The sequence below is a fragment of the Lepidochelys kempii genome, chromosome 19 (assembly GCF_965140265.1).
Source record: "Lepidochelys kempii isolate rLepKem1 chromosome 19, rLepKem1.hap2, whole genome shotgun sequence".
Lineage (NCBI taxonomy): Eukaryota > Metazoa > Chordata > Testudines > Cheloniidae > Lepidochelys > Lepidochelys kempii.
Genome location: NC_133274.1, coordinates 2,131,436 through 2,154,019, shown reverse-complemented (window position 1 = coordinate 2,154,019; position 22,584 = coordinate 2,131,436). Strand labels below are relative to the sequence as shown.

Genomic DNA, 22,584 nt, shown 5'->3' with positions numbered 1-22,584 from the left:
GGGGTTACAAATGAGCGTAGACACTCAAGCCCTAGGTTAACAAACTTGAATTCTATTAATCCTGGGCTTTTCATTGCAGAGTAGACTTACCCATTAGCTTCCCAGAAACAGCTCCCTCACTTTCCCTTCGTGTTAATGCTGAAGTCTAGATTTTTCTAAGGGGAACGTGACCTTCCCACAGGCTGTGAAGGAGCTAGTGACCTGAAGATCACAATCCCGCCCTGGCATTGCAGGGGGAATTGGCACAGGAGGATTTTGTTCATTGTTTTCAGATGGCAGCAGTTTCTGGTGCACTATCCTAATCCTATGCCCTGTGTCTGGGAGTCCATTAAAGATCATTTGCCCCTTCTTAGCCGCTGTCTGACTCCGATGTATTTCCACACGCCTTTTTGCATCACACGCACGCGTGGACTTCCCGCTCTCGACGACAAGAAGCCAGCACAGCATTGAGGTAAAAGGTCATGGTGGACTGCTTCGAGAGAAGGCAGCAGCTTTGACAATTGTTTTATTTATTTATATTTGTTCCCCTTCCCAGTCATTCTATCCTAAATGTGCTGTGTACGTCAGTTCGGAATAGATGCTCAGGTGGACTGTCATTCAATCCACATCTGTACTGTACTCACAAAATGTTTCTTTTTTATTGCCATGCTAAAGGAAGCCTGGGGTTTCAGGGGGCTCCTCGTTATCCACTGAGGGTCAGTCCGGCTTGATTCTTGCTTGCCTCCATGTGTGTTCAATATGTAAACATCAGACTCCTGGATGTGTAGTGTGTTTGGACTCCATGAGGCCTATAGGATCTAAGCCTTTTTAAAAAAATAAAACCAGGTTACAGTCCATGCTTTGAAGTTCCCATTCCTGTTCTGGAGACCGATGGAGTTGTGTTAAAGGCCTTGTTCTTGAAACTGAACCAAACTAGGATTTTTATCCCTTCCTCCCTAATGGAGAGAGCATCCGATCCCGCCTCCAGCAAGTCCCTCCCTCCACCCCAATCCCGGTTCCCTATGGAAACACGGGCGTCAGCCCAGTATTGCACGTCATGCTGTCCTTCCCTGGTAGCCGTCTGTCGTTGAACGTGTGCATGTTGATCACGGCGTCCGTCTTCACCATGATGGGTGGCTGGGCTTTGTGTTTGACCCTCCGCTGGCAGGTGAGTGACAACCGGATCTCGTCGGCCATGGTGCTGCAGAAGGAGCGCTGGGGAAGAGTGGAGGCAAAGGGTTTTGTTATTCCTAGGAAGGTGTTTCGAGAACTGTCTGCACAGAGGGCCAGCATGCTTCCTATGTACCACTCTGCACAGGGCTGTGGAGGCCATTGGTGGGCCCCTATGCACACGGGTGAGATTTCCCCATCAGTCTATTGAGACTGGCTAAAGACAAAGCATAGGTTACTGTAAGAAATTGCAGGGGCGTTCCCTGTTCCCTGGGAGTAGGAATGCTGTGGCATGCTGAGTGTCACAGGACTGCTGCGGCCTGACCTGGGCTGGCTCGTTTACTGGTTTTTGCTTATGCCAACTTATTTCAGTCTCTGGTTATAGAAGTTACTCATACACACAATTATTATGTTCTGCGTAACATCGCTGTATACGCAGCACAAGGTAAAAAGTATGAGGGGCATAAACCCTCTTCCATCAGGGGCAAATGGCAACCATGAGAGGTGGGCCTGGCCACACTTTCTGTTAAGATTCCATTTAGAAATAGTGTATAAAGGGTTAACTAATGAGGAATAGTGCATGGAATACTATGCCAGTTCCCTGGTTTTGCCAAGACAATTGCCATAGCATGGCAGGACAAGGTTTAGTGGCTCCTTTACTGCTCGTGGAGTTGCCACTCGCCAAGCCCATTTTGGTGACCGGGTGTCTTGTTTCCCTGGGAGATGCATACTGCATTGGCTACAGGGCTGCTCCCTGCAAGTCACTGGCCTTCTCTTTTCCCCCTGTTTTCTGTCCACCTTCTTCAGCACCAGGCCCTACCTCGCCCAAGGCAGGTACAGTCCATCATCCCCTCCCTGGAGGCAACATCCTTCCAGATGGGGGATTTGGTTAGGACATCCAAGCCATACAGTATAGGGAGAAGAGCTGTGAGTCCCACCCTATGGCATCTTCGTTTTATCCCTGCTCTGGGCTGCCAGGGCTTTTCCCCAGTTGGTGAGGCTGAGCGGCGCTCAGGGCTCTGACACAGCCAGGGTCCTCTTGACCATGCAGCAAGTAGCACTGCTACCAGCCTTCCAGCTCTCCGAGCTGTGTGCGCCCTGAGCACGACTCCCAGACTCCTGCGAGAGGCCAAACCTGGGACCTGAGCTAGGCTCCAAGGCCTGCAGGGCGGGGGCCAGGAGACCGACGGTGCCGATACCTGCTCGCGCTCCGCTGTTTTGCGCAGCTTGTAGACAAACTCAATCATCGCCACGAATACCGACAGCACCAAGCCTGCTGCTAGGACAATGAAAATCCCACCGATGTTCTGTATCCCCAAAGCGCTGGCCTCTTTGCTCTCCTCCTCAGGGCAGCCGTTCCCTCGCCACCATTTCTCTTTCATTATATGCAGCTTGTCTTCCTCTTGGAGCTGGAGAATCGCAATGGTGATCTTATCCCGGTACGGTGAACCTGCGGGGGAGGGAGAGCGGATGCAGTTACACACGCAGCGGGGAAGGAAGACAAAAGCCACCAAGTGCAGGCAGCGTGTCTGTGTAAGCAGGGCTGTGCATCTCCCTGTTCACCCAGCAGATACTCCTGGGTGTTTTCTTCAGAAATACATGGCTGGGAGCGATTAGCTCAATGCCAGCTGTTGTGTTTATGCTAAGCAGCCCCTCTCTGGGCCGTGTACACAAACTGCACCATGGTCACTTACCCATGGGAGTTCCAATCCCATAGCCTTTGGAGTCCATCAGCCCTCCAATCTGGGTCAGGTTGCAATTCCTTTGTGTGATATATTCAATAGTGGTGGACTCCATTAGGAGGGCGTATTCTGCAGTGAGGGCTCTCTGGATTCCTTCCTCGTTATTTTTAACGAGTGCTGATGGCTTGCTGCTCATGAACGCCCACATCTTTTCGAAGGTGGAAATTTTGGATTTCTGGAACAACAATAACAAGTCGTCCCACCCCCCCAGAAGTGAATTAGCCTTTTATTCCTTTGCTGCTAAACAATGTCTGGAAAATTCCAAATTGTGACAAGGATACCAATAAAGTTAAAGCCACAGGAGACAACCAAAATGTACAAGAATGTCAGTGGCGGATTCGGGAAAGCTCATTGGTTAATGTTGGCATCCTTCTCATTAAAGGAAAACCAGAGTAACTTTGAGGCTGTCTGACACACCAGAGGTAATCACAACTATTACTAACAACAATGATGCTTTGCTCTTAATTAGTGACTGCACAATAACCGGAGATCCTCAGATGAAAAATGCTGTTAACAACCGTTGGCCCCATGAGTGCCCCCAATGCCTCTTTTACCAAATGTGTAAACTGAGGCACAGAGGAGCTGAGTAGTTTTCCCACGTCCTAACTATCAGTATCCTGACCGACAATAACACTACAGGAACTCCCTCGCATTATTTCCCATTTGTACTGAGGTAGCGCCTGGGAGCCCCAGTCACAGACCACGACCCCGTTGTGCCAGGTGCTGCACCAAACACAACAACAAATATCAGAGCAACAGCCGTGTTAGTCTGTATCCGCAAAAAGAAAAGGAGGACTTGTGGCACCTTAGAGAGCATAAGCTTTCGTGAATGCATCCGATGAAGTGAGCTGTAGCTCACGAAAGCTTATGCTCAAATAAATTGGTTAGTCTCTAAGGTGCCACAAGTACTCCTTTTCTTACAACAACAAATAGAGCATCCTTGCCCCAAAGAGCTTCCAATCAAAGTAGAAAAATGTATTTGTACATTTGAACAATGCACAATCACACTTTGCTTTGATGCCTTGCAAAAGTTGATATTATGATGGACTCCCAATATGTCTGTCAAATTATTCTGAATAATAACAGCCACCTGAATTCTGCTTATCCCTTTATCTTTCTACCCAATGACCGAGGAGAAAGAGGGTTTCAGAGAATATGTTTCACTCTCTCCAACTTTCAAGCACCGCAGGCCATCTGTGTCCCTTCTGAGAGATGTTTCCCCGTCAAACAGGCTTTACGGTTTTACATAAACAGATGCACAGAGACAGTAGAGAAGCATCAGCTATATTTTGCTGGTGCTAAGAAACTGGGACTTTTTTTTTTTTTACTATTGGCAGACTTCCCATTGGAATGGGGACTACACGTTTTCTGGACTGGCACAAGATGTGACCTTTTGTCTTCATTTGCTCATTCAAAAATCAGTTAGGATGGGAAGAAGTAATTTTGTTTTCTTTATAACATGATCCCAACTGGCTTAAGATCGCCTTTTGAAGTGTCTTTTACGTGTGCGGTAACAAAAATTGGTGAAGCGTAGGCACTGGCTTCGGAAGGTTCCACAGAAACAGATGCGCGTACAAGTCCCCTTAAACCAGTTGGTCGGTTAATCTTCGTTTCATGGCCAGGTACTCCATGGAAGGAGTAAGTTGCAGCCACGAGTGTGTATTTAAAAGGCACCCATTTCTTCCATGAATGATGAGACCTCACTCAGGGATGTCTGAGTTCACCCCTTTGTATGCTTAGTGCAGGCATAAATTAGCCCAACACAGCAAACAGCCACCTTGCCAAAAGCTTTAGCAAAAGAAATAGAAATATATTACATGGCAAAGCCATATGGGCAGGCCCTTCACTTCAGAACTATTGCAGGAAGTGTATGTGATAAGTAGAACTGGAGAAAGAGGGTCTGGGTCAGGTTTCAGGATTGGATGTAGTCTGGTGGGGTCCGAAACCGCTCAGAAATGCAAGCTGAACCAGGTTTCTACCAAACAAACCAGGGCCTTGGCATATAACACTTGTCTCTTTGCATGTGCATTACAATCTATTTCCTACAACTCTGGGCTAAGGGAAATTATTCCCCCTTTGGGAATGGGTCACCGAGGACTGTAGCTCTTTTAATAATGGAAAGGATGGGAGGAAACTCCCACGCTCTCCAAAGTGAGAGCTCTTTTGAAGAGGCATGTAAGGGGGCAGTGCTTGCTCAGTCTTGTCATTTATTTTTTCCATGACAAACAGTTGGAGAATCTCTCTCCTCAATCTCCCTTCCCATATGTTTGCACAAGATAGCAGCATGCATCATCCAGGCAGATACCATCAGCTGAGCAAGAAGGAGCGGATTTGGAGAACATATCACAGGCTCGGTCTGTTTCTTTGATGAAATTTACCATGTGTTGGAGAGGATGAGGATGCAGGGTGTCAAAAAATTCTGTCCTCACACTGGATGTGACAGGAATATAAATGTGTCAAGCAGAGCGAGCATGAAACAAGTCCACAGCACTGTTTAAGCCATACCTGGCTTTTTTGTGCTTCTGGCTCCCAGTTGCACGGGATGCATGAGATGGCCCAGTACTCTGGGATTGAGACGAAAACATTGTGCTAGCGGTGTCTGAGCTTTCTCTCACTATACATGTAATCTAAATTCTTCCATTTATGAGGCCCATCCCCTACGCTTAGGCAAGGCAGCAGACGCGGGTCTCAGGAAGAGATGCACAGAAGGGAAGGAGGTTGTGGCCATGCAATACGTTCTGAAGTGAAGGGCCTGCCCATGTGGCTTTGGCAGGTCATATAGTTCCATTTCTTTTGCTACACCATTTGGCAAGGTGGCTATTTGAGGTGTGGGGTCACTGAGTGCCTCCACTAGGCATACAAAGGGGTGAACTTGGACACCCCTGTGTGAGGTCTCATCATTCACGGAATAAATGGCTGCCTTTTTTAAATACACACTCGTGTCTGCAATTTATTCCTTGCACTGAGTACCTGGCCATGAAATGAAGATTAACCAACCCCCTGTTTTAAGAGGATTCGTATGTGCCCCAGAGCCAAGTTCCTCCTATCGTAGGTACCTCTATGGGCCACATTGCTGTAGGATCTGAGTACTTCACAGCTTTTGATGTACTCATCCCCCCAGCACCTGTGCGAGGAAGGGAAATACCTGCCCTGAGGGAGCCGAGGCATAGAAAGTCTAAATGACACACGGATTCCATGGCAGACGGGGAATTGAACACCCATCTCCTATGCCCCAGGCTCGCACCCTAACCCATACGTACTCTCCAGCAAAAGCTGTCCTTTGAGCAATCCTGTTGCAATGGGCCAGATCCTTAACTAATATCGCTCACCCCAGGATTCAGTGGCGGTATGGCCATTTACACCAGCTGAGGATTGGACCCATGCCTTGAAGTAGATTTGGGGCAGCTATTGGACCTCAAAAAAAAACAGCAGGAAATTTAGGCCACTGAAGACTATTAAAAGCGGCAAAGAATGCATCCGACAAAGAGGGTATTCACCCACGAAAGCTCATGCTCCAGTATGTCTGTTAGTCTATAAGATGCCACAGGACTCTGCCGCTTTTACGGATCCAGACTAACACGGCTACCCCTCTGAAAGAAGACTATTAAATATCTATACATTGCAATGCATAAGTGAGGTGAATAACACGCTTTCCTCCCCGACAACGACTTGTTTAACACTTGCATAGTTCACATCAGAGACCTTTGAGTCCACGAGCATTCCCTTTCTCTCTCTCTCTCTCTCTGCATTTACTGCTGCCTGGGTTCTGACACAGAGCTCTTTAACAACATCAGTGTTCTCCCAGTTTAAAGCACAGAGAGAAGTAAACTGGCAAAAAATCAATCGGCTGCATTTAGGGACGCTAATAGGACTAGCATGAGGCAATGTAGCTCTTTAGGCAACTTAAATTACATGCGACAAGCCTCTTTCCTACAGAGAAGAAAAGGAGGACTTATGGCACCTTAGAGACTAACCCATTTATTTGAGCATGAGCTTTCGTGAGCTACAGCTCACTTCATCGGATGCATGCCGTGGAAACTGCAGCAGACTTTATATATACACAGAGAATATGAAACAATACCTCCTCCCACCCCACTGTCCTGCTGGTAATAGCTTATCTAAAGTGATCATCAGGTTGGGCCATTTCCAGCACAAAATGATCACTTTAGATAAGCTATTACCAGCAGGACAGTGGGGTGGGAGGAGGTATTGTTTCATATTCTCTGTGTATATATAAAGTCTGCTGCAGTTTCCATGGTATGCATCCGATGAAGTGAGCTGTAGCTCACGAAAGCTCATGCTCAAATAAATTGGTTAGTCTCTAAGGCGCCACAAGTACTCCTTTTCTTTTTGCGAATACAGACTAACACGGCTGCTACTCTGAAACCTTTCCTACAGAGAAGGCACTTTTCTCCTCTCGCCTCCTGAAATCACTCCCTTTGACTGACTGAGAAAACGTAATAGTAGTTTGAAAGGCTAGGGCAGCCCATTTCCCCCCCAACCCATCCCCGTCACATGATCTCATTTAGTGCAGGGGGGAATGGGTGCTAGAGCAGCAGGGTATCTCCCGGCTCTTCACTCTGCATCCTGAAGTGTGAACCTGGGTCAATGGCAAATGCTCCCTTCTCTTTAGATCCCACTTTGATGAATTTCAGAGGAGCAGCTGTGTTAGTCTGTATCCGCAAAATAAAAGGAGGACTTGTGGCTCCTTAGAGACTAACCAATTTATTTTAGCATAAGCTTTTGTGAGCTACAGCTTGCTTCATCAGATGCATTCAGTGGAAAATACAGTGGGGAGATTTTATATACACAGAGAACATGAAATGATGGGTGTTACCATATACGCTGTAAGGAGAGTGATCAGGTAAGGTGAGCTATTACCAGCAGGAGAGAAAAAAAACCCTTTTGTAGTGATCATCAAGGTGGGCTATTTCCAGCAGTTGACAAGAATGTGTGTCAAGAACGTGTGAGGAACAGTTGGTGAGGGGGGAAGGAAATAAACATGGGGAAATAGTTTTACTTTGTGTAATGACCCATCCACTCCCAGTCTTTATTCAAACCTAATGTAATGGTGTCCAGTTTGCAAATTAATTCCAATTCAGCAGTCTCTTGTTAGAGTCTGTTTTTGAAGTTTTTTTGTTGAAGAATTGCGACTTTTAGGTCTGTAATCGAGTGACCAGAGAGACTGAAGTGTTCTCCGACTGTTTTTTGAATGTCATAATTCTTGACGTCTGATTTGTGTCCATTTATTCTTTTACGTATAGACTGTCTGGTTTGGCCACTTTGCAACAGCTACTTACAGTCACTCATGCATGCGTAATGAACCAACAGAATTAAAGACCCAGCAACACTTGCTGAGCCACTTAAGAGAGCAAATGTGGCAATATGATCCCCCAGACAGAGGCATAGCTTGAAATACATGAACACAAGCTACTTCTGCCTCTTCTGCTCTCCTCCAATCCATGCTTTCAGCAACCTCACAATTTCTCAAGGCCAAAATGCCACTAGTCACATTGTCCTTATCATCACGAGGGTAAAAGGTGTGTTCTTACTCATGTTAGCTAACACCAGGTAACTAAGAGGAGGTAAAAAGCTGGTGAAAACAAGGCAGAGTTTAATATAAGGTCCAGCTACTTTGTACAATATTATCTTTTTTCTAATTAAAAGGGAAAAAAAACAAATCTGTCCATCTCTAACTAGCTAGTTGCTTGCTTGAACCTGTCCGATCACAGATATGGGCCAATGTAAAAGGGAAAAAATATGGGCACTGGACTGTAAAAAGTCAGTGCAAACTGCAAGTGGTACCCACTGCCGCTCTACTGGTATGCAGTTGACAGAGGCAGCTAGCATCATTGCAAATGGGGAGGTGTGCAGCCTTGGCCTTCTATTGAAAAGCACCGAGTTCCTGTGAAGATGGTACTCCCTCATCCTGCAAGGCTGCAGGAATTGTAAAGGTCCAGAGAAAAACTTTCAGGGGCTCATGCTCTTAATCCTCCCTCCCTGTGACTGAAAAGTCTCCATTCACGCTATCATAAATATAAAGGGAAGGGTAAACACCTTTAAAATCCCTCCTAGCCAGAGGAAAAACCCTTTCACCCATAAAGGGTTAAGAAGCTAGGATAACCTCGCTGGCACCTGACCAAAATGACCAATGCGGAGACAAGATACTTTCAAAAGCTGGAGGGAGCGAGAAACAAAGGCTCTCTCTGTTTGTGTGATGCTTTTGCCGGGGACAGAACAGGAATGGAGTCTTAGAACTTAGTAAGTAATCTAGCTAGATATGAGTTAGATTCTGTTTTCTTTAAATGGCTGAGAAAATAAGCTGTGCTGAATGGAATGTAGTTTCCTGTTTTTGTGTCTTTTTGTAACTTAAGGTTTTGCCTAGAGGGATTCTCTATGTTTTGAATCTAATTACCCTGTAAGGTATTTCCCATCCTGATTTTACAGGGGTGATTCTTTTTACTTTTTCTTCTATTAAAATTCTTCTTGTAAGAAACTGAATGCTTTTTCATTGTTCTTAAGATCCAAGGGTTTGGGTCTGTGTTCACCTACGCAAATTGCTGAGGATTTTTATCAAGCCTTCCCCAGGAAAGGAGGTGTAGGGTTTGGGAGGATTTTTGGGGAAAAGACGTTTCCAAGTGGGCTCTTTCCCGGTTATATATCTGTTAGACATTTGGTGGTAGCAGCGATAAAGTATAAGGGCAAAAGGTAAAATAGTTTGTACCTTGGGGAAGTTTTAACCTAAGCTGGTAAAAATAAGCTTAGCAGGTTTTCATGCAGGTCCCCCATCTGTACCCTAGAGTTCAGAGTGGGGAAAGAACCTTGACATGGTGGCAGAGGTGGGATTTTAAAGGTGTTTACCCTTTCCTTCATATTTATGACACGTCAAAGAAAAGTGCTCCAGGTCAGGTTAGATTGTGATTAGAAGCAAATTAACTTCCACTTAAATTGTTCTATTGCCTCAGAAAGTATATTCTTGGTCATCAAAGAGTTCTTGGACATGCACAATAATTGCCTGGTATGAAACTGACTGTCAGTAAAGAAAGAAGTTAATTGTGCCTGCTTCAGAGGTAACTGGATATTTGTCACTTATTGATTTAAAGGCTAAATGATTATTATAAAAAAAATTATTGGGATTCATCAACTATGCTAAACGGACGTCTGTAACACAGTGGTTGGATGTTAGTAACATTCTTACTAATGAATTGCCATTTAATTTTAATAGGGTATTGTGTTCAAATTAATGGAAGTGTCTGAATACAGAGTCAATCTGAAGTGATGTCCATCTGCTATCTTGATATTCAGTCCCACTGGTAACACGTTCCATCTGGGCAGGTGGGAATAATGGAAGATTTCTGACACCTGGTGTAGCCCCAAACTCCCCCAAATCAGACCTGTTGCAAAAGGTCAGTGAAGAAAAACTGGGGCAAAGCAATTTCAGGGGCCCCTTCGCCCCCTTCCCTGTCTCAGACCTCAGACATTCTTGTGGGGGCCCCTGTGGGGCCTGGGGCAAATTGCCCCAATTGTGCCCCCCCCCCCCCCGGGCAGCTCTGTGCTCAGTTGCTCTGGAGTAGTAAGAGCTGATCTTAAATGACCTGGCTGCGAACTGCTGGGGAACACTGGATTGTCAGAAGTGCTGACTAGAAAGGCAGGGATCGCCTATGGTATCTCTAGGTAAAGAAAGACATTGGCCAGACCACCCCAAATGTAGCTCTACTTAAATCAGTGCAGCTACATCGATTTACACCAGAGGGATAAACGGATGTGGCTGTTTCTCAGTCTAACCTTACCTTGTGTTCTGAACCAAATGTACTTGCAAAAAAGCTAAACAAGCACACTGAACGTAGAAAATGCTGTGAACAGTGCAAATGACTCTGACTCTGTTCTTTACAGTCACAGCTCAGGAGCTGCCTGTAATAACCGGTGTTTCAAGACCAGTCACTCAAATAAATTAATGGAATAGTGTAGGAGAGCCAAAATAAAAGTGCCTTGCCAGACACATATGCTTTTTTATCAGTGAAATTGGCAAGAAAGTCTCTTTCAGGCTTATGCTTTTCAATTCCAGACCATACAAAGAAATAAATTGATTTTCACAAACTGAAGATACTTCATCTTGAGAATTTAACATTTCTGTACAAGGAAATATATACGAATGGTGCAAAAGGCACATTATAACCAGCATTTTTGTTCTGAGAGAGATAGCATCCTTCTTAACACAGTATTTCTGGTATTTTCTATAATGGAAACGAGATACAGCTCCTAAATTAATTGATCTCTTCCTGGAACCCTCGTCTTCCAGCTTATCTGACCTGCATTCCCTGGCAGTAAATGGCTTCTCATAAGCTCTTTCCACAACGATGAAGTGAGCAAAACTCTCTCTTTGCCGTGCATAGGCGGCAGCTAGCCAGGTTGGCAACAGAGCAAGGCCACGGTTAGGCCTGACTGATCTGAGCCAAAGGGACGTCTTTCCAGTGGGCTTTCGATCAAGCCCAGCAAAAGCCATGCCCTGCATTTTTCAAGCTATTTAGGCTTTGCTGTACTCAGCATCGACTCAAGTGGCTAAATCCCTTTTGGAGATATGAGATTTAGGCTCTTCACTCAATTAGATGTTACGATGCTGAATGTAGCAACATCTAAAAACCTTTCAAGGTCTGGGCTGATGTCCCCCTGCCTACAGACAGGGACATCAGGTGGCATGTGGGGAGTCTTCTCAGGTAACTGTGGCAGGAGGCTTTTGCCTTCCTTTTCTTTATGCTTCCATTTTCTCCACAAGTGACAGCACCTTGATCATGTTTCAGAGTAGCAGCCGTGTTAGTCTGTATCCGCAAAAAGAAAAGGAGGACTTGTGGCACCTTAGAGACTAATAAATTTATTTGAGCATAAGCTTTCGTGAGCTACAGCTCACTTCATCGGACGCATTCAGTGGAAAATACAGTGGGGAGATTTATATACTCAGAGAACATGAAACAATGGGTGTTACCCTACACACTGTAAGAAAAGTGATCACTTAAGATGAGCTAATACCAACAGGAGAGCCGGGCGGGGGGTGGGGTGGGTGGGAGAAAACCTTTTGTAGCTTCCCTTGCAGCAGCAGATGTTCCTGTCCTGGCCCTCATCAGCAATTCTCTATGACATTCCTACAGGCTAGAGAAGCTGCAAACCAAAGTGACATATTGTGTCTTCATAATGCAGTTAGCAAACGATGCTGCTAGCCTTAGCAAACCAGGCAGCAGAGAAGCTGGGAATACAGATTCCCAGAATGAGCGGGAGGGAACTTTTAGAGCTGATCATGGAGAAGGGGAGGGGTGATAATCTCATAGGGGAATCCCCTATCAATCAATCCTGGGGCATTTTTCTGCAGCGAGCCAGATGCGATGTCTGCTTCCCTTCAACGCTGGTATGCCCTAAAATAGACATCAGACGCTGCACTTCTCTGTTTGTCCAGAAGATGATCTGTATCACGCAACCCGGGTGCATTTGGTCACCAATTGCCCAGGGCCTTTGTTCCACAGGACCCTGTGTCTCGAGAATGGCTGCCACAGCATCATCCCCAATGAACAGAATGAAGAGCGGGTGTCTTTGCAAACATTGGGGCAGATCCCCAGCTGGTGTACACAGGCATAGCTGTACTAAGTCATGGCGAGGGGCTGCTGAATTACGCCAGCCACGGGTCTGGGTCAGAGTTTGGGGTGGGAGCATCTGGATGCCAATTAAGGAAACTGAGCCACATTTCTCTCGCCAGGGAGGACAAACGCACAGCGTCCCACAAGAGCATTTCGGCTGCTCCAGCAAACAAAGCCCGTGTTGGGGAAGGGGGCAGCCCCGAGAATTCATCTCTTCCCAGTCGTAAGACAGAGAAATAAAATATACTGTGGAACACAAACAGACTCTGCCAGATGCGTGAGAGGAACCAAAGTATGGGTGGGATGGAGATGGCTAAGAAGCTACAAAGATACTGCACACCCACACACCCCCACACCCCCACACGCACACTCTTTTATTTCCACATAGAAATCTCATTACAAAGAATATTTAAAATGCAACACTGAAAGTGAACCTCCTCCTAATGTCTCTTCTAAGCTTTTATTGCCTATGAAGGTAACACAATATGTCTGATCATGCTGAAGAGGAGCCTGCTCACGCAGACTCCACTGCGAAAAGCAGACTGACACTGAGTTTGAAATGCTCTGCAATGTTTGTACCGAAAAAAAAAAAAATCCCATTTCCTTAGGAAGGCGCACCCGCTGCCCGTCAAACTAAGCATGGGCTTTGGAAAGCGTAACTTCTGGCCACCATTGTCATAGCCAACAGCGGGCGGTGAATCTGCAGGGAAATGCTCTGCTCTTTCTTCTTGTTAAAATTCAGAGCACCAGCTCCCTTTAATGAGTCTTGGCTATTAAACTGCTGACTGGCTAATCTAAATGCTATTATATTACACCCATTCAGCGTTTTACAGTATTCCAGGCACAACCTGGCTTCTAAGATGTGAACTGTTTTGGTCCATATATTTCCAGCTGAATTGAAATGATAGGAAGGTATAAAGGGGTTGGGGAAAGGTACATTTCTCAGTACGGTTAGCCTGCTAACCAGATCAGAAAAGCAGCCACATTTCACCATCCAAACAATGAAAGTCCCCATTTCTCTGAATCCTGGCATCTCCCTTCTGGCAGGGAATTCATAGCTTACTCACACAGCGCACTCACGCTTTACCTTACATTTAATGTTAATAGTGAGAAAGTGCATTGAGATCCTTGGATGGAAATCTTTAAACCAGGGCAAAATATAATAATGATAATATTTGTCACTCCCTCTTCGAGGCTATAATTCTGTGCTTGGCTATATAAGAACAATCACAACTCTGGTTCTTTGCCACATGGTTTAATCGGCAGTTGCACAGTATTAAAAACACCTACACCAGGGCAATCCACGCAAATGGTCTGTTATGTGATCGGAACCAGCTGGAGCACTCGACTGGGACTGAGGAGACCTGGTTTAAATTCCCAACTCAGCTATGGACTTTCTATATGAACTTGGGCAAGTCATTTCACCTGCGCTGGGCCTCAGGTCCCCCTGCTGTGAAAACGGCGATAGGATTTCCCCACCTGACAGAGGTGTTGTGAGGATAATATTCATTAATGAGGGCAAGGTATTCAAATACGATAGTAATGGGAGTTGGTAAGCGTCAGTGTGATCCCAGTGTAATGATGCTGGATTGGAACCTCCTTTTACACTGGCCACCAGACAGTCATCAGAGCTAACAACTTTCCCTTTCTAAGCTCTGATGTGCTTTGGTGTATCAGGGTCTAACATACCCACCTGGTTGGGACTGTTACCCAACCAGGATAACAGGGTAAAAGCCTGCACTCTCCAGTCTCAATCTCTTCCTTGCAAGGGAATATTAAAAATACATCCTCAAAACATAAAAACCCAGGTCATGTTCGCAAAGGAGGCTAATTCCTAGATAAATTCCTCCCCATTCCCACTCTCCTTTATCTTCTCCTTCTCTCTCATTTTTAACACATACTTTTACAACCCAATTGTGGTTTCAAAGGCTTTCTTAAATCTCTTAATTAATTTTCATCTTCTAAGCAGCAGTAAAATGCGACAGCTCTTTGCATGTTCTCTGCTGTGTCGGACAACTTCTAAAATTAATTTCCGTTTAAATGGAAGGAATTCATGTAATTTGCCTTCCATGACATGATTGCAATGTATTCGTGGCATTGGACTGCATGGACTTTCATAGGTGTGGCCTAAAAGCCTTAACATGGACTTGCCAAGAGACAAAGCAGGCATCAGATTCCTTTTCTCTGGTTTGTTTTCCGTTTTGGTTTATTGTTTTGTTTTCTTCCCCTTTCCTTTGCCATGGATCTTTTTCTCCAAGGCACTTAGTGCTTGATAAAAGGTTAACATAGGTTGGAGGTATGTCACAGTAGCTAGTTACTCTCTGAGTCCTGTCAGATGCTACTGTTGTATTATTTCCTGAATTAAGATACCTGTTGGGTTCCTGTTTCTTTAATGACAGGTTTCAGAGTAACAGCCGAGTTAGTCTGTATTCGCAAAAAGAAAAGGAGTACTTGTGGCACCTTAGAGACTAACCAATTTATTTGAGCATGAGCTTTCGTGAGCTACAGCTCATTTCATCGGATGCATACCGTGGAAACTGCAGAAGACATTATATACACACAGAGACCATGAAACAATACCTCCTCCCACCCCACTGTCCTGCTGGTAATAGCTTATCTAAAGTGATCATCAAGTTGGGCCATTTCCAGCACAAATCCAGGTTTTCTCACCCTCCGCCCCCCACACCCACAAACTCACTCTCCTGCTGGTAATAGCCCATCCAAAGTGACCACTCTCTTCAAAATGTGTATGATAATCAAGGTGGGCCATTTCCTGCACAAATCCAGGTTCTCTCACCCCCTCACCCCCCTCCAAAAACCACACACACAAACTCAATCTCCTGCTGGTAATAGCTTATCAAAAGTGACCACTCTCCCTACAATGTGCATGATAATCAAGGTGGGCCATTTCCAGCATAAATCCAGGTTTTCTCACCCCCCCCACCCCCATACACACATAAACTCACTCTCCTGCTGGCAATAGCTCATCCAAACTGACCACTCTCCGAGTTTAAATTCAAGTTTAACGAGAACGTGGGGGGGGGGGGTAGGAAAAAGCAAGGGGAAATAGGCTACCTTGCATAATGACTTAGCCACTCCCAGTCTCTATTTAAGCCTAAATTAATAGTATCCAATTTGCAAATGAATTCCAATTCAGCAGTTTCTCGCTGGAGTCTGGATTTGAAGTTTTTTTGTTGTAAGATAGTGACCTTCATGTCGGTGATTGCGTGACCAGAGAGATTGAAGTGTTCTCCGACTGGTTTATGAATGTTATAATTCTTGACATCTGATTTGTGTCCATTTATTCTTTTACATAGAGACTGTCCAGTTTGACCAATGTACATGGCAGAGGGGCATTGCTGGCACATGATGGCATATATCACATTGGTGGATGTGCAGGTGAACGAGCCTCTGATAGTGTGGCTGATGTTATTAGGCCCTGTGATGGTGTCCCCTGAATAGATATGTGGGCACAGTTGGCAACGGGCTTTGTTGCAAGGATAGGTTCCTGGGCTAGTGGTTCTGTTGTGTGGTATGTGGTTGTTGGTGAGTATTTACTTCAGGTTGCGGGACTGGCCTGTCTCCCAAGATTGGTGAGAGTGTTGGGTCATCCTTCAGGATAGGTTGTAGATCCTTAATAATGCGTTGGGGGCTGAAGGTGATGGCTAGTGGTGTTCTGTTATTTTCTTTGTTAGGCCTGTCCTGTAGTAGGTGACCTCTGGGAACTCTTCTGGCTCTATCAATCTGGATTTGTGCAGGAAATGGCCCACCTTGATTATCATACACATTGTGAAGAGAGTGGTCACTTTGGATGGGCTACTACCAGCAGGAGAGTGAGTTTGTGTGTGTGGGGGCGGAGGGTGAGAAAACCTGGATTTGTGCTGGAAATGGCCCAACTTAATGATCACTTTAGATAAGCTATTACCAGCAGGAGAGTGAGTTTGTGTGTGTATGGGGGTGGGGGGGTGAGAAAACCTGGATTTGTGCTGGAAATGGCCCACCTTGATTATCATGCACATTGTAGAGAGAGTGGTCACTTTTGATAAGCTATTACCAGCAGGAGATTGAGTTTGTGTGTGTGGTTTTTGGAGGGGGGTGAGGGAGTGAGAGAACCTGGATTTGTGCTGGAAATGACCCACCTTGATTATCATACACATTTTGAAGAGAGTGGCCACTTTGGATGGGCTATTACCAGCAGGAGAGTGACTTTGTGTGTGGGGGGGCGGAGGGTGAGAAAACCTGGATTTGTGCTAGAAATGGCCCAACTTGATGATCACTTTAGATAAGGTATTACCAGCAGGACAGTGGGGTGGGAGGGGGTATTGTTTCATGGTCTCTGTGTGTATATAATGTCTACTGCAGTTTCCACGGTATGCATCCGATGAAGTGAGCTGTAGCTCATGAAAGCTCATGCTCAAATAAATTGGTTTGTCTCTAAGGTGCCACAAGTACTCCTTTTCTTTTTGTTTCTTTAATACGCTTCATATTAGAGCAGGAAATTACTTACTCTTGCTGTCTGTCTGGATTTGAGAGCTAGCGTGATGGAGAGGGTGGAAACCCCAAAGGTCGACTGTTAGGCAGACTAAAGCCTCTTCCATGCCACTTGGAGAACGCTTTTCCAGCAAATTCAACATGTGCTGAACCTTCTGTCTGTGTCCCAACAACTGTTCTTTTGACTGAAAACTGGTTGATGTTTGTTGTCTAGGGCTTGTGTTCATTCTGTGCCTTTAGCATTAGCATTGGGAACACGATCGGAACCCTGCTGTCAGTCACACACCAGCTAACTTGTAGACTGGGGTTTAAATTTGCATCGTGAGACACCTTCACGGGGCCTGGTTTTCATAAAGTGTTGAACACCAACACACTGAGAATCAGGATCCTTTAAGATGGCGCTTGTCTGTTACCCCAAATCACTAGTCAGACCTGAAAGTGCAGTTCTGGGACAACGAATGGGTTGTATTTCCTTGCTCCCACAAATATGTGGGGAGGGGTGGGCAGAAAATTGCATTACGTTGTTTTCTGAAGACACTGGTGGAATGATCCCGGAAATATTCTTGCTCCTTGTGATTCCTAAATTCCAGCTCTGCAACCCTGTTGACCTAGTATGGATGAAATATTTGGCCCACTGTGTTCAGAGATGGGGGAAGAACAGTGTTATAACAAAAACCCTGTAGCAAGGGAATAACCTGAGACTACACAAACTTTGTATGTAATAGGCCCAAGGCAGAGATAAGGGTCTTTTACTTACTAGCAGGCCATGAAGTAAGTTTATCTGATTACTTTTATCTCTTTGCATCTGAAAACATGATTTTCTTGAATTTATTTATGCTGTTTGTTCTTACGATTTATCAAAGATGTAACACCATCAGCAGGTGCCCATCCTGTGCTGTACAAGACCTGATAACAATTAAAAATGGACAATTTCATACTAGTATACACTGTAACAAGGAACAGACTACTTATTCCTACCTAGATAGATAAGTAGCTACTCAGTCCCTACCTAATACTCTTATGAGTAAATAAAAAAACCTTCTCTGTGCAAACCACCCCCTCCCTTAGCACCTGTGAGAAAAACAGGCCACAGAAGGTTAGCAGATCCGAGCCGTCTGCTGAACCACTTATCCGTTCTTCAATATTATTCAGTGTGTTTTGTTTCATTCTGTTTGAGCTGTGTGGGTTAGTTGTGGTTGGTGATATATCACATGGTGTTGTTCCCTGCCGGAGTGAATGGAACTCTCAGGATTCTGGTCTGAAAGGTCCCAGAAAGTTTGAGATTTGCTATTTGAGAACATTCATGCTAATAAGACATGATTATGTTAAAAGGTCAGTGAATGCACATGAGGCAAGAGACGTTGCTTAAAAATGCAAAAAAAATTAAATAAATAAAAAATGGTGGAAAGGTGTTTGCAGCATTTGTTCAGCTCTAGTTTGCATTTTTAATCTCTCTCCTCTTGATTCTGAATTCATCTAGAAGCCTATCAGTTTGTCTTCAAGGGCTTCAGGGCATCCTCATTGGGGATGGAGGGACTAGGGGAGTTGTGAAGGTCTGGAAGATGCCTGGGGAAAATAAGACTTTCTGGAGGAGTTTAGTACAAGCTGCACAGAAGCTCTGCCTTGATTTGGGAATACACCTTCCATCTGGAGCGTCTGAGCTTTCAGTGTCCTTTGTATCTCGGAAACTGTAAAATCAATGCCATTTAAAATTTCTAACACCAATTAGCATCTGGCAGAAGCGAGCTATGGATGTTCCATAGCCTGGATGACTTATAATGGGTGTGGGCAAAGTCCTAGCAAAGATGCAAGAGACAACAATCTTGCATTAAGAGGAGGGGGAAAGGACTATGTGACATAACTAGTTTTTCTCTGCTCTTACTCCCTCTGGTCTAAGAACATTGCTTTGGTCCTATTTCTTGTGTGTTTGCATTTGCATTTCTGCCTGGAGGGTGGAATGCATATGTTTGATCTCACCTTGAAGAAGGTCATGGTAGCTCCATCCTTCACAGCTCCATACTCTATTTTCGTTTGCTTTGCCAGATCATCTGCCGAGTCGATGGGGGATTCCATTCTCTCCACAGTCAGGAAGGCAGCAAGGTTGGCTGTGTAGGACGAGATGATGATGAGCGTGAAGAACCACCAGATGCCGCCAATGATCCGTGTAGACAGAGCTTTGGGCATCAGCTCAGACCCTAGGAGAGTAGGAAAAGCAGTTGAAAGGAGTCAGAAAAGAAAGAGAGAAAAGAAATAAAAAGAAAACAGTATATATTTCAAGCACTAGGTCACATTGCTGAACTGTAACAACTGCACAAATTAAGCCAATTGTTTTTAATGCAAATTACCCAGACGTCTTGCATGCAAAGAAATTCGTATTTTTTTTCTGTAGCATTTGCAGAATTTTCTCTCTTTGTTGCTGACCTTGGGTACAGTGCACAGTTTACAGGAAACCTTCAAAACTGAAGTAATTAACTAGGCTGCTTTTATGAGATTTAAATAGCAAGTCATTTATGAACTTTTATGAGTGTTTTGCTCTGCCATTTAAAAAGCGCTTTACTTTTATATGAATTACTTCTCAAAGGCCTCATTCTGGGGGGAGTATTCAAATACACAAGGCTTAAAAAAATCAAACAATGCAAGAGAGAAATTATCAGGATCCATTACTTTGAATAGCTGCTGGAGGTAGAAAAGTAGGAGATCTTGTGCAGCATGGAAGGTGTAACTCGCCTGGAATGACTGTGACTGAACGGAGATGAAGGACTAAATGGGCTGTGCTATTTTTGCAATCTCGTGAGACACTGATTAAAAATGGGGAAAGGGGTTGGGTTTGAAACAGCTGCAGTCAGAATACATTTCTGATCTGGAATTTGCATGGAAAGTTGGATTCTGCAAGGTAATTTAAGGAGTGTGGCGTTAAAGTTGTGGCACATAATGCAGCATTGCCCCCGCATTAGGTGCCTGAGGAAGCAAGGTTGTCTCATCAAGAACTTATTCCTGCTCCATTCTGTCTCATCCTTTGGTGTAGCTGAAGGCGTGGCTCTGAAAACCATTTCTGAATCAGATGCAGAATGGAGTTAAAAGCAACACAGGGGACCTCTAATTTAACTGCGTCCAGTAAGGGAATGATTCATCCTGCTACAATGTCTCCCTGGATACTGACCTTGTCCAGCTCTGGGAAGAATCTTTATTAAGTGTTGCTACAGTGCTGGCAGGGGGACACAGAACAATATTTCTTGTGGGTGTTGCTGAACTAATGCTTTGGGTTCTTTTAGTTTCCCTGCCGTGACCATAAGTGGATCTGGGTGGAATAATTCATAATTTAATCATGCGTGCGATACATTTCATTTCTCCGTTCCTGAATTGTCTGCAACCAGATCACAACTGGCTTGGGTTTTATTCCTGACTTAAAAATAACTCACCAAACAAATCCTTGCACTGGGACTCCCTTGTGCAGAGTTCACTGCATGTATGCCACGTTTGAAATTCAAACTATTTTGATTGGACAGCCAAGTCACATGGTATGTCCTCGTTTGGGCAAGTGTAACGTGTAGGAACAAGCTTCTGGTGTAAATGGTCATGGCTATGAATCCAATTGGAGCCTTTTCATTGGCTCTGGTGGGCTTTGGACCAGGCCCTATGTGAAATTAGTTGGTGAGACAAGTTTCAGCTTATCTTGAAGTTTTCTTTCTACAGAAGAGCTGGCAGGGTTTATAGCCCTAGTAAGTCCACAGCCATCCATGGCACCTCTCACAATCTGAATCCAGACACTCCTTTCCAATTCGAGCTCAATCCTCTCGCAAACGGACTGTTTGCTCCAATCTGGGCAAACGTTAAAACCAGATGGTGCTTGACAAGCGACTGAAGAGCCCAAATGGAACTGCAGTAGCTGTAAAGGAGCTGGAACCAGCCAAGTGAGCCGTACCAGGAAAAACACCTTGCGTGGTAACGTGTGGGATGGGAGTGAGTTTCCCTGGCTCTTCTAGGGCACCGAGGGCCTGTGGAGCTGTGCTTGCTTGCACTAGACCTGAGCTGCACCCACTGTGTGCAGCCAGGGAGAAGTGTAGGATTCAGCAATGCAGATACAGCCCAGCGTTGCTCCCAGGGTAACAGCCTTTTGTCAATGGAGGTTCAGGGTCTGGAGAAAAGCACGAGACACTTCCTGTACAAACTGACTTCTCTTTTCATCTTAAAAACCTGGTTGGAATAACTTTTTTTTCTGAATCCACAAACATGTGTCTTTCTTCTCTCCTACTTCTCTCATTTACCGCCCTACCCCACCATAGGTCTCTTTCTGACAAACGCTCAGATACTGTTCTTCCACTGGTCCAGTGTTGCTCTTATTCCTGGATATGCAACCAGACAAATGACACCCAAGTGAGGCAGGGTACCGCTGACTGCTGAGCTCCAAAACCCATGGACGACTGCATCGTGACGGACCTGGGTATTTCTGAACTCATTTAAGTCATCCCTCTCAAACAGCCCCCATTTCAGTCCCAAAGTTCCATGGCAGCCTCTCACTTCGACTGCAGAAAATTACTGACAGCAAAGAATAAAGCATCCTGGGACTGAAGCTATAAACAGAGTTGGTCACACTAAGCAAAGGGTTCCTGCAGCTGTTTGTTTCCTGCATGGGTAGTTCTTTTATGTCCCGCATTCTGGGTCTCTGCCACGTACTGTGCCCCACTGCTGGGCCTTGACAGATCATCAGGTCTGGTTTACTTACTTTTAAAGTTTGTTTTTGGAAATTTGGAAGACTCTAATCAAGAGAAGTCTCACGTTGAGCCTCTGTTCAGCTTGAAACAATTCTGCTCTAATCCATCCAGCCTATTTCTAAGGTTCCTGTCACCATGGTATCAAAGAACTCCTCAGACATTAACTCCTGCAGACACCATCGAAGGGCGTTTTGGGAAAGTGCCCTAGTACGTTTTGTATGGCTTCCTCAAGACTGGAACACAGATGGGATGTGGAGAAGACATGTGGGAGAGGAAAGACACTAGACTGTACTTTCATTATACAGCTCTCCTTAGGTGATGAACATTTACACTGCTAGCTAAGAAAACAGGTTTTTGAAGGTACTTTCAATTGCACTTTATTTAATTGGCAGCTATGGAGTCCATCAAAATGAGTGTTCCAGCAGAAAGCCCTATTATCATCTAGGAGTATTTTATGAATTACCTGTGCCAAGGATCAGTGGATGTGTTTGTAGTTTTTGAACTTCTCAATTCACTGAGCTGAAACCCATCTGATATTTTGGATGCTATACCTAGTGACTGACCAAAGCCTTTCTCAAAGGGTTCTGTTGTTTTAGGGTCTGTCCACTGTCTGTTCTCCCTTCCATGCCGAGCTAGGATGGAGTCACCATGTGGGAAGAAATGTTAAACCCTCAGCCGCATGCATTGTGTGAGAACTGGTTCTACTAACGACCAGTGAATGGTGTGAGGCAGGTTAGATCTTCCTGAAAGTAAATGAATCACTTAAATTATTAAAGCTGTGTCACCAGAGAAAGAGAGATGGGGGGCTACTGCTCCACCTGGTGAATTTAAGCAGCTGAGATGGATTGTAACATAATGTATTCTCAC

At 45.0% G+C, this 22,584-nt stretch overlaps 1 protein-coding gene across 3 annotated transcripts in view; it reads right to left on the bottom strand.

Annotated features, from left to right (window-relative positions):
* Window positions 1–452: 452 nt before the first annotated feature.
* The window catches only part of GRIK3 (glutamate ionotropic receptor kainate type subunit 3), a 229,752-nt gene continuing 207,620 nt past the window's right edge, over window positions 453–22,584 (bottom strand). For 2 of the 3 annotated variants that reach the window (XM_073317613.1, XM_073317616.1), the window contains 4 exons: window positions 18,983–19,200; window positions 2,844–3,066; window positions 2,349–2,599; window positions 453–1,194 (listed from right to left, as the gene is read on the bottom strand). In XM_073317613.1, coding sequence (XP_073173714.1) covers window positions 1,000–1,194; window positions 2,349–2,599; window positions 2,844–3,066; window positions 18,983–19,200 — 887 coding nt within the window. In that variant the 3' untranslated portion in view covers window positions 453–999. The remainder of the gene's footprint in view (window positions 1,195–2,348; window positions 2,600–2,843; window positions 3,067–18,982; window positions 19,201–22,584) is intronic. The other variant, XM_073317615.1, reaches the window with a different exon arrangement.